This window comes from Euleptes europaea, chromosome 3, assembly GCF_029931775.1.
Source record: "Euleptes europaea isolate rEulEur1 chromosome 3, rEulEur1.hap1, whole genome shotgun sequence".
NCBI lineage: Eukaryota > Metazoa > Chordata > Lepidosauria > Squamata > Sphaerodactylidae > Euleptes > Euleptes europaea.
Window position 1 is genome coordinate 29,814,044 of NC_079314.1, and position 14,267 is coordinate 29,828,310.

The window sequence follows — 14,267 nt, forward strand, 5'->3', positions numbered from 1 at the left end:
TAATGAAGGTTGTGGGCTTGAGTCTGTCATAGTCCTGATATTTACCTGGTACAGAAGGTAGATGTGCTATTTTTAAATACATTTTCCTCAACCCATTTCAGATTTAAAACGGAGGTGAATTATGACACGTTGGAAGTGCGTGACGGCAAGTCCTATTCGTCACCGTTGATCGGGGTCTATGACGGGACTCAGGTCCCCCAGTTCCTCATTAGCACCAGCAACTTCCTCTATCTCCTCTTCACCACTGATAAAAGCCACTCCGATCTTGGCTTTCAGATCCGTTATGAAAGTAAGTGAGGAAATGCAGGCAACGATCCCTTTGCCAGCACCATAAAGAAATCTCTCAAAGCCCTTTGGCAGCTGGGTGTAGACGAATTATGTTGTTAGCAAGCTTGTGAGTGTTGATACTCTTAACAATGGTTGACAAAGGATTCTAGGAACAGCTTTGGCGATTTCTACGTATCTAGGCCAGGGGTCCACAAAATGGTACCCATGGGTGCCATGGTGCCAGCCAGCACCTTTTCTTGTGCCCGCCAAGTGTTTTTAGAAAGTAGTCGGAGCCAGATAAGGCTTTTGCCCAGCAAGGCTTCTGATTGACTATTGGATATTTGATTGGCTGTGCAGATTTTTTTTATATGCTGCTTTGGCAGCAGCAGCCAACAAAAAACCAAGATCCATACTGTGTTACTAAAATTAAGCTGTGGCAATCATTTTGTGGCTGGTTCTACCTCCTGCAGCGGCCACAGGGTTGCCAACCTCCAGGTACTAGCTGGAGATCTCCCGCTATTACAACTGATCTCCAGCCGATAGAGATCGTTTCCCCAGGAGAAAATGGCCGCTTTTGGCAATTGGACTCTATAGCATTGAAGTCCCTCCCCTCTCCAAACCCCACCCTCCTCAGGCTCTGCCCCAAAACCCTCCCACCGGTAGTGAAGAGGGACCTGGCAACCCTAGGCGGCCATTGTGTGGCAGCAATTATGTTGCTGCACCGATCGTGCTGTGTCAGAGTTCCAAATGTGCCTGCAGGCTCAAAAAGGTTGGGGACCCCTGATCTAGACCATGGTGCAAGGCTATAATGAAATGCTTTTCAAAACAATCTCTTCTGCCTGTTTATTTTGCAGCGGTCTAATGTACCCTTTGCTCTTTGAACTAGACTACCAAAAAAGTACCCAAGTTTTCAACGCCAACGTACGTATTCAGGATTGTAGGTCATGAATGGTACACCTGTACTTCTGTGTTGTTTGCAGCGGTAAAGCTTCAGTCGGATCACTGCCTGGACCCTGGGATTCCCGTCAATGGGCTACGGCATGGGAATGATTTCTACGTGGGGGCCCTGGTAACCTTCAGCTGTGACCCAGGCTACACTCTGAGTGACAGTGAAGCCCTGGAATGTGAACCAAATTTTCAGTGGAGCAGGCCTCTTCCCAGCTGTGAGGGTAAGGACGGAGAACTGGAATAATAAAAAAAAAACCTGTAATAAAATTGTATACCTCATAAATCTCATCCATCCATCCCTCACACCGTGCTGTCTGTCTCCTGAGTGGATTTCTCCGCCGTATTTTTCTCTCCACTCTTGCTGTTTCCTTCATTGCTTACTCCCATACTCCCTTGTTCTTTCTTCACTCAACTGTTCAGTTAAGACTGGAACTTCCATTGGGACATGTCTGCTCAGGGAATTGTGTGCTTCGTTTTGGCATTTCACTGCAAACCAGGCATGTGAGGGAGAATAAATAATCGTGGGCTAGTTGGAAAAGTACCACATTGATGGAGAGCCCAATCGTGAAGACAAGGGATCAGGACTAGCAGTTTTGTGTAACTCAGAAGGGTACATCTTGCTGTGGGTATGTTACAGTGCAATCCTATGCAAAGTTACTCAAAGTCTAAGGCCGTTGAAGTCAGTGAACATAGGCGTGGTAATTCTGTTTAGGATTTCACTGTTACTGTGCATTCCTGAGGGGGGGGGCTGAAACTCCTTAGGAGGAGGCGTGACCCTGCCAACAGCGTAAGTGCATGTAAAACCATGATTACACGCACTTACGCTGGCAGCGAGGCCAGTCCCGCCGGCGGCCAAACGCCGCAGGACCTTGCCTCACCCCTCCTCCGGCACGGCCTCTCCATGGGGCAGGCCACGGCATAGAGAGGCCGCGCCAGTGCAGGGGGGCGTTCCGGGGGGCGGGGGGAAGAGCCACCAGTTAGGCGGCTTCCTATCCCCTTTTGGCCGGTTACACCGGCGTCGGGAATGGCGGTGCTGCGCCTGCTTTTTAGCAGGTGCAGCCTCACTGTTCCCTATGGGCCGAAAGGCCCCAGTAAAACAAGAAAAAGCCGCGAAATGGCTTTTTTTGTTTTGTTTTACGGCGTACGGGAATCGGCTTAGGAAGAGGCGCTGGTGCACCTCTTCCCCGCCGTCCCCGTACGCCGTCAGCTCAGGAATGGGCTGTCAGTAATGTTTCCAGTGTTCAACAGCCATGGAATGTGTACAAGTGATGGACAGAGTCATTGCGTGCAAAAAAATATTGACTGCAAAATTGTGGCATTATAGCATGTTGTAATATGTTACACACCTTAAGGGGTCAGGTTGGTTGGACAAAAGTCTTGAAACACACAAAACTAAACTGAGGATAGAGCCAAGGTGGAATCAGGACAAGAGATGATTTTCTTGTGTGAACCATCTCAGTGGCCTTTGGCCACCACTACTGTGGGGCATCCCCCCACACCCTTGAATGTTGCTGTAAATCTTAAGAACATAAGAAAGGCCATGCTGGATCAGACCGAGGTCCATCAAGCCCAGCAGTCTGTTCACACAGCGGCCCAACCAGGTTCCTCTAGGAAGCCCACAAACAAGACAACTGCAGCAGCATTATCCTGCCTGTGTTCCAAAGCACCTAATATAATAGGCATGCTCCTCTGACCCTGGAGAGAATAGGTATGCATCATGATTAGTATCCATTTTGACTAGTAGCCCTGGATAGCCCTCTCCTCCATGAACATGTCCCCCTCCCCTCTTAAAGCCTTCCAAGTTGGCAGCCATCACCACATCCTGGAGCAGGGAGTTCTTTTCTTTTTTTAATAATTCAGTGAATCAGGATAGGCCACGCTAGCCTGGTCTCATCAGATCTTGGAAGTTATGCAGGGTCAACCCTGGTTAGTACTTGGATGGAAGACCACCAAGGAAATCCAGAGTTGCTGTGCAGTGTCAAGCAATGGCAAACCACCTCTGTTCATCTCTTGCCTTGAAAAACATATGGGGTCACCATAAGTCTGCAACTTGACAGCACTTGACAGCAACTTGACGGCACTTTCCACCACCACTGAATCACACCAGAAGCAAACAAAACACAAACGCACCTATTCAGAAAGCATTTTTCCCCTTTACTAAGCAACTGTTCATTCTTCTGAAGGAAGAATCTCAGACTCTGAGTCTGAGGACTGTAGATTCTTATGTTCCTCTCCCTTTTTCTGGTTTTCAGCTCTTTGTGGAGGCTACATCCGTGGATCCAGTGGCACAGTATTATCACCAGGCTTTCCCGATTTCTACCCTAACAATTTAAACTGCACTTGGGTCATAGAGGCATCTCATGGAAAAGGTAACGCATGTGTCGTGCTTGCATGCGTCATGCTTTCTGGCAAGCTCAGAAAGGTGGTGGGAGGACTTTTCTTTAAAAAACAACGATAGAGATTCCAGCAGTTCCTAGAACTACCCCTGTCACTTCCAGGTTGTGCCCAGAAGTGATGTTGCAACATCACTGACATTGCATTCACCCATCCTCATGTCCCAGGTTGAACCTGACAACTGTACCCACAGGCCCAGAAAGTAAACCACTCGAGGCCTGGAGTCAGGATCTCAATCACCCAAGGCTTAATTTCATGGTATAACTCTATGTAAAGGTTTGCTGGTGTTCTTTGAATTTCTCATCGTCTGAGGCTATCTGTTTCATGACAGTGCCACTGAATGGGTGACTGAATGTCATGTCGATCTCCCCCCCCCCCCAACTCGTAGGGTGGCAATCTCGCTTTTTGCGCCACTGTCCTCTGGAGGCTTTCAAATGCTTGCTTACCCTTTACTCCATGACTTGCAGAAGCAGTCAGAGTCGATCTCCCACAGTCTCCTGGGGCAGGGCAGAGTGCGAGGAACAAAAAAGTTGCACTCATTTGCATACCTTCCGAAAGAATAAACATAAACAATGTTAAGCGGCAAGCTTCCCCAGAGTAATCACATAGAAACACAGTACAAAAACCCAACCTCACCATGAGGAAAAACAGAGAAAAGCCCACCAGATGCAATATATTCCGTGGAAGAACTCCAGTGAAGAACTCAACCAGATGGGCAGGTAGGTGTGGGAGCACATCGAGACTCAAGGGTGACTCTATCTGCATAGCCCTGCCCCATTGCCATCCAAGACTCTGTTTCTTGGTCGTTCTTGGATACAGTGGGCTGTTGGGAAATGAACTTCTGGCTTTGGCCAGGGAGGGTGGGCTAGAAATCGCAAAATAAAACTTCTGATGAATGATTTCATACACCACACATATGTAATATCGAGAATGCTCAATATTATGGTGGGCGAGGGGTAACACAAGGTCTCACGGGGGGGGGGGGGCAGCCTTCTTCACGATCCCTAGCAATAAGGGCCAGGCCTTAGAAATCTGTATCCCCCTTCTAGGGCTGTCGGTTACCTAGAGGACAAAAGGTCCTTTTCCTTTAATAGAGCTTAATGGGATGCTATTTACCAGGTATGATTTACCTCCATGCCTTGAAAAGCTTCAGCTGCCCATTTCTACACACTGAGCCTGGGTTAAAGGGACACAACATTTTCCTCCAGGTCTGCTGGCAACCTATGCAGTGCTTTTCTTTCCCCCCCCTCTCCCTAATGACCCCCATGACACATTTAAAAAAAAAAAAAAGATTGTTCCTGCCTTGTTAGGGATCTGTTTCTTGGTAACACTTGGCTGTAACACAAGAGTGTGAAGACTTTTTATGCAGGTTACTATGACGAGCCTATTTTCCCTGCTGAGGGGGCACACACCGCCTCCTAAGGTTTTCTGGGATCTAGGGGTGTTTTAACCTAGAAACTTGCCCTCAGTTACCAGGTGTCCTAAAGGTAGCGTGAGTATAGGCTTTGGGTTTGCTGCTGTGAGGTAAATATATGTAGTGTGCAAGTAGTTTAACGAGATCACTGAGGCAGGATTAGAACAGAAGCAAGAAAGAAGATTTATTTATTTACAAGATAGTTTCAAGGAATGGAACAGCAGCACAGGTCTCCAGGCTGACAAAGGAGAAACCTGGCTGAGGCACTTAGAGTTAGATCAGTTACGGCTTTAGAGAGAGTAGCTATTATTTTCTTTTAACACTTTCTGACACAAACAGGCTATCACTGATTCGCCTCTAGGCTGGATCCTCTCATCTGCACTCAGAATTCCACCCACACCAGCCTGCCCTTTCCCAAGAAGATGAAGAAGAGTTGGTTTTTATATGCTGACTTTCTCTACCACTTAAGGAAAAATCAAACCAGCTTACAATCACCTCCCCATCCCCACAACAGACACACTGTGAGGTAGGTGGGGCTGAGAGAGCTGTGGCTAGCCCAAGGTCACCCAGCTGGCTTCATGTGGAGGAGAAGGGAAACAAATCCAGTTCATCAGATTAGCCTGTGCCGCTCATGTGGAGGAGTGGGGAATGAAACCCGGTTCTCCAGATCAGAGTCCACCACTCCAAGCCACCGCTCTTAACCACTACACGACACTGGTGTAGAGACAGACTAAATGGCACAAGGTCTGCTCATCACCAGAGACAGGCCCGATAAATGGGGTACTCTATTCTGTCCTAGAGATAGAGCTTAGCCACTTTGCTACACCACCAGGCAATGCTACCTCTCACACTGTCTATCCTCCGAGCCAGACCTGAGTTTCCACTGCTTCCTGCCTGAGGCAGATCTGAACTAACCCCTTCTTGTGCTTCCCTTCCATCGCCCTCCCGAAAGGTGAACGTGGTGTAGTGGTTAAGAGCGGTGGTTTGGAGGGTTTGGAGCGGTGGACTCTGATCTGGAGAACCGGGTTGGTTTTCCCCACTCCTACACACGAAGCCAGCTGGGTGACCTTGGGCTAGTCACAGCTCTCTTAGAGCTCTCTCAGCCCCACCTACCTCACAAGGTATCTGTTGTGGGGAGGGGAAGGAAAGGTGATTGTAAGCCGGTTTGATTCTGCCTTAAGTGGTAGAGAAAGTCAGCATATAAAAACCAACTCTTCTTCTTCTACTACTCCTAGGGCCTCCTAGGAGTGGTTGTTCCTCCCTTCAGGGGCAAGACAGTCTCCTGTCCTTCGCAGTTACATACTCGTTCGGTCAAGCAAGCATTCTCCAGCTTTCTCCAGGAGCCTCTTTTCACCTTTAGCCCTCTTGAGGATGTCCCCTATGCCCCACCCACCCCACACTCACCTTTTCTCTACACCCACTGAGCTCCGGTATACATTTTCTGCCACCTTCCCTGGAAGGCCTCGCCCCTATCCCCATCTGTTTTCCCAGGTCCATCCAAAGGCCGACATCACCCTCGTTTTCTCTCTCCACTCAGATTGCTTTTTACCAAAGCTGGATTTGCAGAATGGCTGCTACAAAACAACCAGGGTTTTTAGAAACAAAGGAACAGAGAGAGAAACATAAGTGCGCATTAATTTTTTTTGAGCTGCCTCCAGTGTCTCGGCTCTTCTAGCCTCGCTAGATACCAGCACAACGGGAGCCTCCATCAATCAGTTCCATGATGCCGATTGTATTGAGGCGGATAAACCAGTCGCTGAAAAGCGCGGTGCATTAGTGGAGGTGTCGCACGCAGCGCAAGCTATCCCACGGAGCAGGAGCAATCCACTCTTCAATAATCCACTCCGCCCCGGATTCTCTCTTCTGATGAGAGGCCTCCCATTATCCCATTGCTAAGCTTAAAGCGCAACACACAGAGCGGCCCGATGCATTCCCAAAAATACGCGACTCATGCCGTTTCCTTCCCTGAAGATCAAAGAGCAGCTTTTGCCACCCTACGCGAGCAATGTTGGCGAACACCGTACTAAGGAAATGGGGCAGCCGGATTTCAGGACACCTGTTCTACATTTTGAGAAGGGGTGGAAACCCCTTTTAGGCTAATCTTATAGGGTCAGAATGAATGATTATCAAGAGTAAGGGATGTGGAGATAGTTGCTGTAAGCTATCTGGTGGTTAGGACGAGCATGAGGCCTCCTTCACCCAGCCCACAATGCTTCAGCAATATTCACCACTGCAAGATAGTGGCTCTGCTCCTCTGGATGGAAGGGATTTCCTTTTGCTGACTGCAGCTTTCTCATCTCCCACTGAAGCACAACAATTATGGTCCTGTAGGGCAGGGGACCCCCAGGAATAACTTGGAGGAGGGGAGACGAAGACCTAAAGCAAAGGGCGGGGGACTGGCAAAAATTTCCCTTCCCCCTTCCACCCGCACAGAGTCTGTGTGGGATCCGAGCCATGACACTGGAGACGTTCTTAGATGGCTTTACAAGGCGATTTAAACATAAGAACATAACAAAGGCCATGCTGGATCAGACCAAGGTCCATCAAGTCCAGCAGTCTGTTCACACAGTGGCCAACCAGGCGCCTCTAGGAAGCCCACAAACAAGACGACTGCAGCAGCACCATCCTGCCTGTGTTCCAAAGCACCTCATATACTAGGCCTGATCCTGGAGAGAATAGGTATGCATCATGACTAGTATCCATTTTTACTAGTAGCCATGAATACGCCTCTCCTCCATGAACATGTCCACTCCCCTCTTAAAGCCTTCCAAGTTGGCAGCCATCACCCCATCCTGGGGCAGGGAGTTCCACAATTGAACTATGTGTTGTGTGAAGAAATACTTCCTTTTATCAGTTTTGAACCTCTCACCCTCCAGCTTCAGCTGATGACCCTGCTTTCTAGTATTATGAGAGAGGGGGGAAAGCTTCTCCCTGTCCTCTCTCTCCATACCATGCATAGTTTTATAGACCTCTATCATGTCTCCCCTTAACCGCCTTCTTTTCCAAGCTAAACAGCCCTTAGTGTTTTAACCTCGTAGGACAGACAAATGTATCAGCTCACTTATGGCTGTAGCCATAGTATTTGCCCTGGATCCTCTGTGTGCAGAGGAAGCATAACTTTGAACACCGAAGGTAGGGGGCACACAGCAAGGGAAAGCTGTTTCCTTCATGTCCTGCTTGGGAGCATCCAGAGAGGCATCTGCTGGCCACAGTGACTTTCTTTGATATCGTTGGTTTTTTAATCAGTAGCGTTTTAATCCAGTCTTACTCAGCAGCATTTTAAGCTCCTTGTGTCCATAGCCAGTCCAGAGGCTTTGAGCTGGTATCTCCACATCTTAATTCCCTTTTGCCTCGCTAAGGTCTGAGGACCCCACAGGTTGGTCTGCCAGGCTATAGCAAGCTCCTGCTGGCAAGCTCAGAATGGTGGCGGGAGAAGTTTTCTTTAAAAAGCAACAATAGAGTTTCCAGCAATTCGAAGAAATACCCCTGTCACTTCCAGGTTGTGCCCGGGAGTGATGTTGCAACATCACTGACATTGCATTGACTCACCACCTCAGTGTGACATTGTTCAGGGCTAGGCTTGCCAGGTCCCACCTCTCCTCCGGCGGGAGGCTTTTGGGGCAGAGGTGAGGCTAGATCGCTTGCGCAGCCACGCCAACGCGAACACATCATTTCCGGTTTACACCCAGAAGGGCCGCATCACAAGGGGCCCCTCACAAGTGGTAAATGGCCCCTTGCGATGAGGCGCTTCCGGGCGTGGACCAGAAGTGACGTGGCGCCGCGGGCAGGCCAAATTGGCCATATGAACAGTATCATTAAAGTAAAGTAAGCATTCACCCACCCTCATGTCCCAGGTTGAGTCTGGCAACCCTACCCACAGGCCCAGAAAGTAAACCAGTCTAAGCTTGAAGCCACGATCTCTATCACCCAAGTCCTGAATTTCCTAGTATAACTCTATGTAAAGGTTTACGGGTGTTCTTTGAATTTCTCGTCATCTGAGGCTGGCTGTTCATGACAGTGCCACAGAATGGGTGAGTGAATGTCATGCCGATCTCCCCACCGCCCCATCTCGTAGGGCTACAATCTCGCTTTTTACGCCACAGTCCTCTGGAGGCTTTTAAAAATGCTTGCTTACCATTTACTCCATGACTTGCACAAGCAGTCAGAGAGTGTTGATCTCCCGCAGTGTCCCGGAGCAGGGGCAGAGTGTGCGGAACAAAACAAAACAAAACAAAACAAAAACCCTGCACTCATTCGCATATCAAGGATCTCAGAACCTCTGATCCACTTTCGCAGATCCGACCGATGCCCTTCATTGAAAGTGAACGTTCCTGCTTCTTCACCAAGCTAAAGCTAAGCTCAGGGCCTCTGTGTTATCTGTTGGAATTAAGTTGCTGGCCTTTTAAAATCTTGTGCCATCAAAGTGCCAAGGCTGGGCTTTGTGCACACGGGCACTTTGCAGTCGGCAGCCTCCTCTCCCCCCTCTTGCTGCCAAACATTCCTTTAATCACACTGTTCTCAAGGCACTGATCGTAAAAACAACCCAATCCTTGTATCAAAAAACTGCCGTTGGAAGATGGAAGAGAGACGAAGAAGGACTGTTGGGCTCGTACCAGCATGATAATTGCCGTGCTCTTTCTTCACACATAGTATATCTAGCGTTACATATACGATATAAGAAGAGCTGAAGAAGAAGAGTTGGGGGTTTTATATGCCAGCTTTCTCTACCATTTAAGGAAGAATCAAACCGGCTTACAATCACTTTCCCTTCCCCTCCCCACAACAGTCACCCTGTGAGGTAGGTGGGGCTGAGAGAGCTCTTAAGAGTGTTGTGACTAGCCCAAGCTGGCTTCATGTGGAGGAGTGGGTAAACAAAGCAAGCTCACCAGATTAGTGTTCGCCACCCATGTGGAGGAGTGGAGAATCAAACCCTGTTCTCCAGATTAGAGTCCACTGCTCCAAACCAATGCTCTTAACCACTACACCACGCTGGCTATATATGGCTTATTCACACATTAAACCATACACAGATTGGGTCTGGGGGGGTGTCTCTGCCCCGTGTCAACATCCGACATGAGTTGCAGATTTTCATTTGTTCAGTGTCCTGTCTGAACTGCCACTGTGAACATATGAACACATGAAGCTGCATTCTACTGAATCAGACCCTCGGTCCATCAAAGTCAGTATTGTCTCCTCAGACCGGCAGCGTCTCTCCAGGGTCTCAGGCAGAGGTCTTTCACATCACCTACTTGCCTAGTCCTTTTAACTGGAGATGCCGGGGATTGAATCTGGGACCTTCTGCATGCCAAGCAGATGCTCTACCGCTCACCCAGTAAACCTATCCCCATGCCATTTTCCCACCCTGAGACAGTCTGAGGTGGAGAGAGTCTCTGTTTAGCCTATTGGGGAAACCCAGCTGAACGTATGCATCATTGTTTCTTGTAGGTTATCCGGGCTGTGTGACCGTGGTCTTGGTTTTTTCTTTCCTGACGTTTCGCCAGCAGCTGTGGCAGGCATCTTCAGAGGAGTAACACTGAAGGACAGTGTCTCTCTGTTGCATGAATGATGCATACAGTGTATGCATCATTCATTGACCATCATCGGGGAAGGAGGCATGTAGTTGGCCCACATAGTTCCTTCATCCAGGGGCTTAGCTCTGTCCCGTGGCCTCTGTGCTACCATGCGTATTTAGAATTGAGGCCTTGGATGGTTTGGCAAGGGCTAGGCAAAGACACAGAGGGCAGGGAGCTTCAAAGACTCTCTTGCAGGCAGCAAACTTGCCTGAGCCAGGTTCACATCTCCACTGTATCATGGAAGCTTGCTGGGTGACCTCAGGCCAGTCACACACTTGCTAGCTTAACGTACCTCACAGGGTTGTTGTAAGGATGAAACGGAGGAGAGAACAATCCCCATTGGGGAGTAAGACAAGGTATAAATGAAGTACATAAGTACCTACAACCTCTTGGGATTCCAGTTGCAAGGGACAGAGGGGCCAAGGTAATAAATAAATGTGGTGATGTCACAGTGCTCCATAGCCAATCAGATGAGACACTGTAGTGACATCACCAAGGGCAGGTGACATCTATTGACTCAAACCCAAACAAGGCAATGTAAATTAATGGGAGGATTTTTCTCAAGGAATGCTGATGAAGGAAGGGCTCTTTTATGCTATTGATTTATTTTTTTGCTGGAAACAAATGAATAGTTTCTGTTTAGCTTGTGGGTTTTACTTACATTTTAGCACATTAGTGATAACAGGGTTCTTCCTCCCTCCGACTGTGATTTTTTTTTCCCTCTTTGCACTTTCAATTTATTCCCTGTGTTGCCAAGAAAACATATCTACATTGTGGACTAATGAGGTATAAAATTACAGTTTGAGAATGAATCTGTTTCTAAAATATTACGACGATTCAGGAAGAATAAAACAAATTCCGGTATATTTGCTGAGAGATTAGATCATTCAAAATCAACATGACCGATTCCTCTTCCTGGCCCCAGTTTTGCAAAAAAGAAATACAAAGCAAGCAGCCAGGATTTATTACGATTCAGCCTTCCAGCCGGTTTTCAGTCTGGCCTCCTCGCACTGAAAGGAAGTATAAAGTGTCTTTCCTTTACACTGTGTTTACCCATAACAACCACACTCATCTGGGCATGCCAGTTAAAGGTATACAACTGAACCTTTTAATGGAGAGCATTGCATTCGTTATGAAACATTTAGCTGTATGGTTTGAGCTGGTGCAGCAGACTGGCAAAGACAAATCAGGAAGTTCTGAGTTCGAACCTTACCTCTGCTGTCAAATCACTACTTAGGCAAGCCCCAATCTCCTCTGCCTCAACCCCCATGTACGATATGGGGCTAACAGTAAGGACCAAACTTGCAGGATGGTTGTACAGGCATACCTCGGAGATATTGAGGGTTCGGCTCCAGGCCACCGCAATAAAGCCCAAATTTTGCAATGCATGTAAAAGTTACATTTACACTATACTGTAGTATATTAAATGTGCAATAGCATTATGTCTAAAACAGAATGTATTGTTATAATAACGAAAAAGTTTGAAATATTGCGAGAATTTCCAAAAATGTGACACAGAGGCACGAAGTGTGCACATGCTGTTGGGAAACTGGCGCCGATAGATTTGCTCGAAAATGCAATATCTGCAGAGCACAATAAATCAAAGTGCAATAAAACGAGGTATGCTTGTAAGTGGTTTGAATACTGAACCCTTCCACCCCAGAGCCCACTGCAACATCTGAGGTCTTTCCCCAGCCCACCCTTCAAAAAGCCCTGAACCACCCCAATCCTGTCGAAGTGCTTACCACCATGATCAGGTTGCAGCATCTTTAAAAACTGGTAGCCTGCCCCTGCAGGGGCTGGCTTGCATCACCACCTTTTGCAGGAGTATTTTAAGCCTCAAGTCTTCCTTTGCTACAGCAACATTTGTGATACAGTACTGCTGGCTCTGTCCTGCCCTGGATGGCCCAGGCTAGTCCGATCTCATCAGAGCACGAAAGCTAAGCAGTGTCAGCCCTGGTTAGTACTTGGATGGGAGACCGCCAAGAAAATCCAGGGTTGCTGTGCAGTGGCAGGGAGTGGCAAACTATCTCTGAGCAACCCTTGACCTTGGAAACCCTATGACTGTGATTTGACAGCACTTTCCACCTCCAGCTGTGTTAGCTAAAGTGCCTTGACTCCTGTTCCTCAGCCACAAAGTAGTTTGTTTCAAGGCATAAGAACATAAGAAAGGCCATGCTGGATCAGACCAAGGCCCATCAAGTTCAGCAGTCAGTTCACACAGTGGCCAACCAGGTGCCTCTGGGAAGCCCGCAAGCAAGACGATTGCAGCTGCATTGTCCTGCTTCCAAAGCACCCAATACAACAGGCATGCTCCTCCGATCCTGGAGAGAAGGCAGGAGATCTTTTTTGTGGGGATTTCCAGAAAGAGATGTGCAGCCAGACCCTCAAAAGCACTGGCGCAATTTAAGTGTCTCCACAGGTTTCTAACCATGCCTTCTCAGGTTTCTAACCATGCTCTCTTCGGTGGACTTGGAATTTAGTAGGGGTTGAAGCCGGGGCCCTGTGTGGGCAGTGATTCCATAGGAGGGTCGGACATGCTCACAGGGTAATTCAACATCTCATTAAAAGGAAGCAGGATTTTGCCCCAGTGAGTGCAAAGAGATGCTTGAGAGGGCATGGGCAACGTCTGCTACAATCCTGCCTGCCAGGATGATGTTTCCGGTGATTTGGGGACAAGGCTTCAGTGCCCTGTGTGGTTTATCCCCAATGTCTAAACTAAATCATGCAAAATAGCTTTTTTTAAAAAGTCACATTATGCAAAATAAGTGAATTTGCATAATCCCTTAGCGTCCCCACTGTGCTCTCTGTAATCCTTTCAGAAGGCAAAAGCTAGTTTTTACACCAGGGGAAGAGTTTTGTGTAGCTTCGAAGCTTGTGCAGAGTGATTGTAGGCGTAGCAGTGTAAGGCGGTTTCTTACTCATGCTGCTGTTCTTTTCAAGCACTTAAACAGAGTAGACAAAGATCACCTGTCTTGGTATGTTAATTCAATGCAAATTGCAAGTTCACGCAGCCTCAGTTTGCCTCGGGACTTTGCGGGGAAGGGAGGGGGGTTAACTCTCCAACCTCCACTCTGTTTTGCTAATTGAAACCAGACTTCTCTGCTTTGTCATTACCAATTTCAAGGGGAGCTTGTGTTTTTAAAGGACACATCTTCTTTAAAAATGATATTAGGGAGATCAGAAGAGCCAGTTTCCAATAGCAAACTTAAGAGGACTTTGAAGGGTTAAAGCCTGTCTCCCTTCCCCGCACCACACCAAGAAAACCTGAGGCTGCAGGAGCATTAAATTTTGTTTTTATGAATGGGCCAAGGTGCACGATCTTCCCGTCATCTGTTCGAGTTCTGTGTCTTCCATCTGGCACATCTCTCCTGCCTTCACATTGCCCCACAGGTGTGTTCTTCACTTTCCATACCTTCCATTTGGAAAGCGGCCACGATTACTTGCTGATCACGGAAAACGGAAGCTTCAGCCAGCCACTGAAACAGCTCACCGGCTCCCGCCTGCCCACCACTTTCAGCGCTGGCCTCTTCGGGAACTTCTCTGCTCAAATTCGTTTCATCTCGGACTTTTCTATTTCGTATGAAGGCTTTAACATCACCTTTTCAGGTAGGGCTGGTTATTCCTTTATTGGGGGGAAACATAGAAGCGGTTGCATTAGTCTGTTGCTC

The 14,267-nt window shown here is 48.0% G+C and overlaps 1 protein-coding gene across 1 annotated transcript in view; it reads left to right on the forward strand.

Moving 5' to 3' along the window:
• Positions 1-14,267, forward strand: part of CSMD2 (CUB and Sushi multiple domains 2) — a 690,555-nt gene that overhangs the window by 476,717 nt on the left and 199,571 nt on the right. The window contains exons 17-20 of the mRNA XM_056846155.1: positions 102-289; positions 1,248-1,436; positions 3,468-3,584; positions 13,990-14,205. Coding sequence (XP_056702133.1) covers positions 102-289; positions 1,248-1,436; positions 3,468-3,584; positions 13,990-14,205 — 710 coding nt within the window. The remainder of the gene's footprint in view (positions 1-101; positions 290-1,247; positions 1,437-3,467; positions 3,585-13,989; positions 14,206-14,267) is intronic.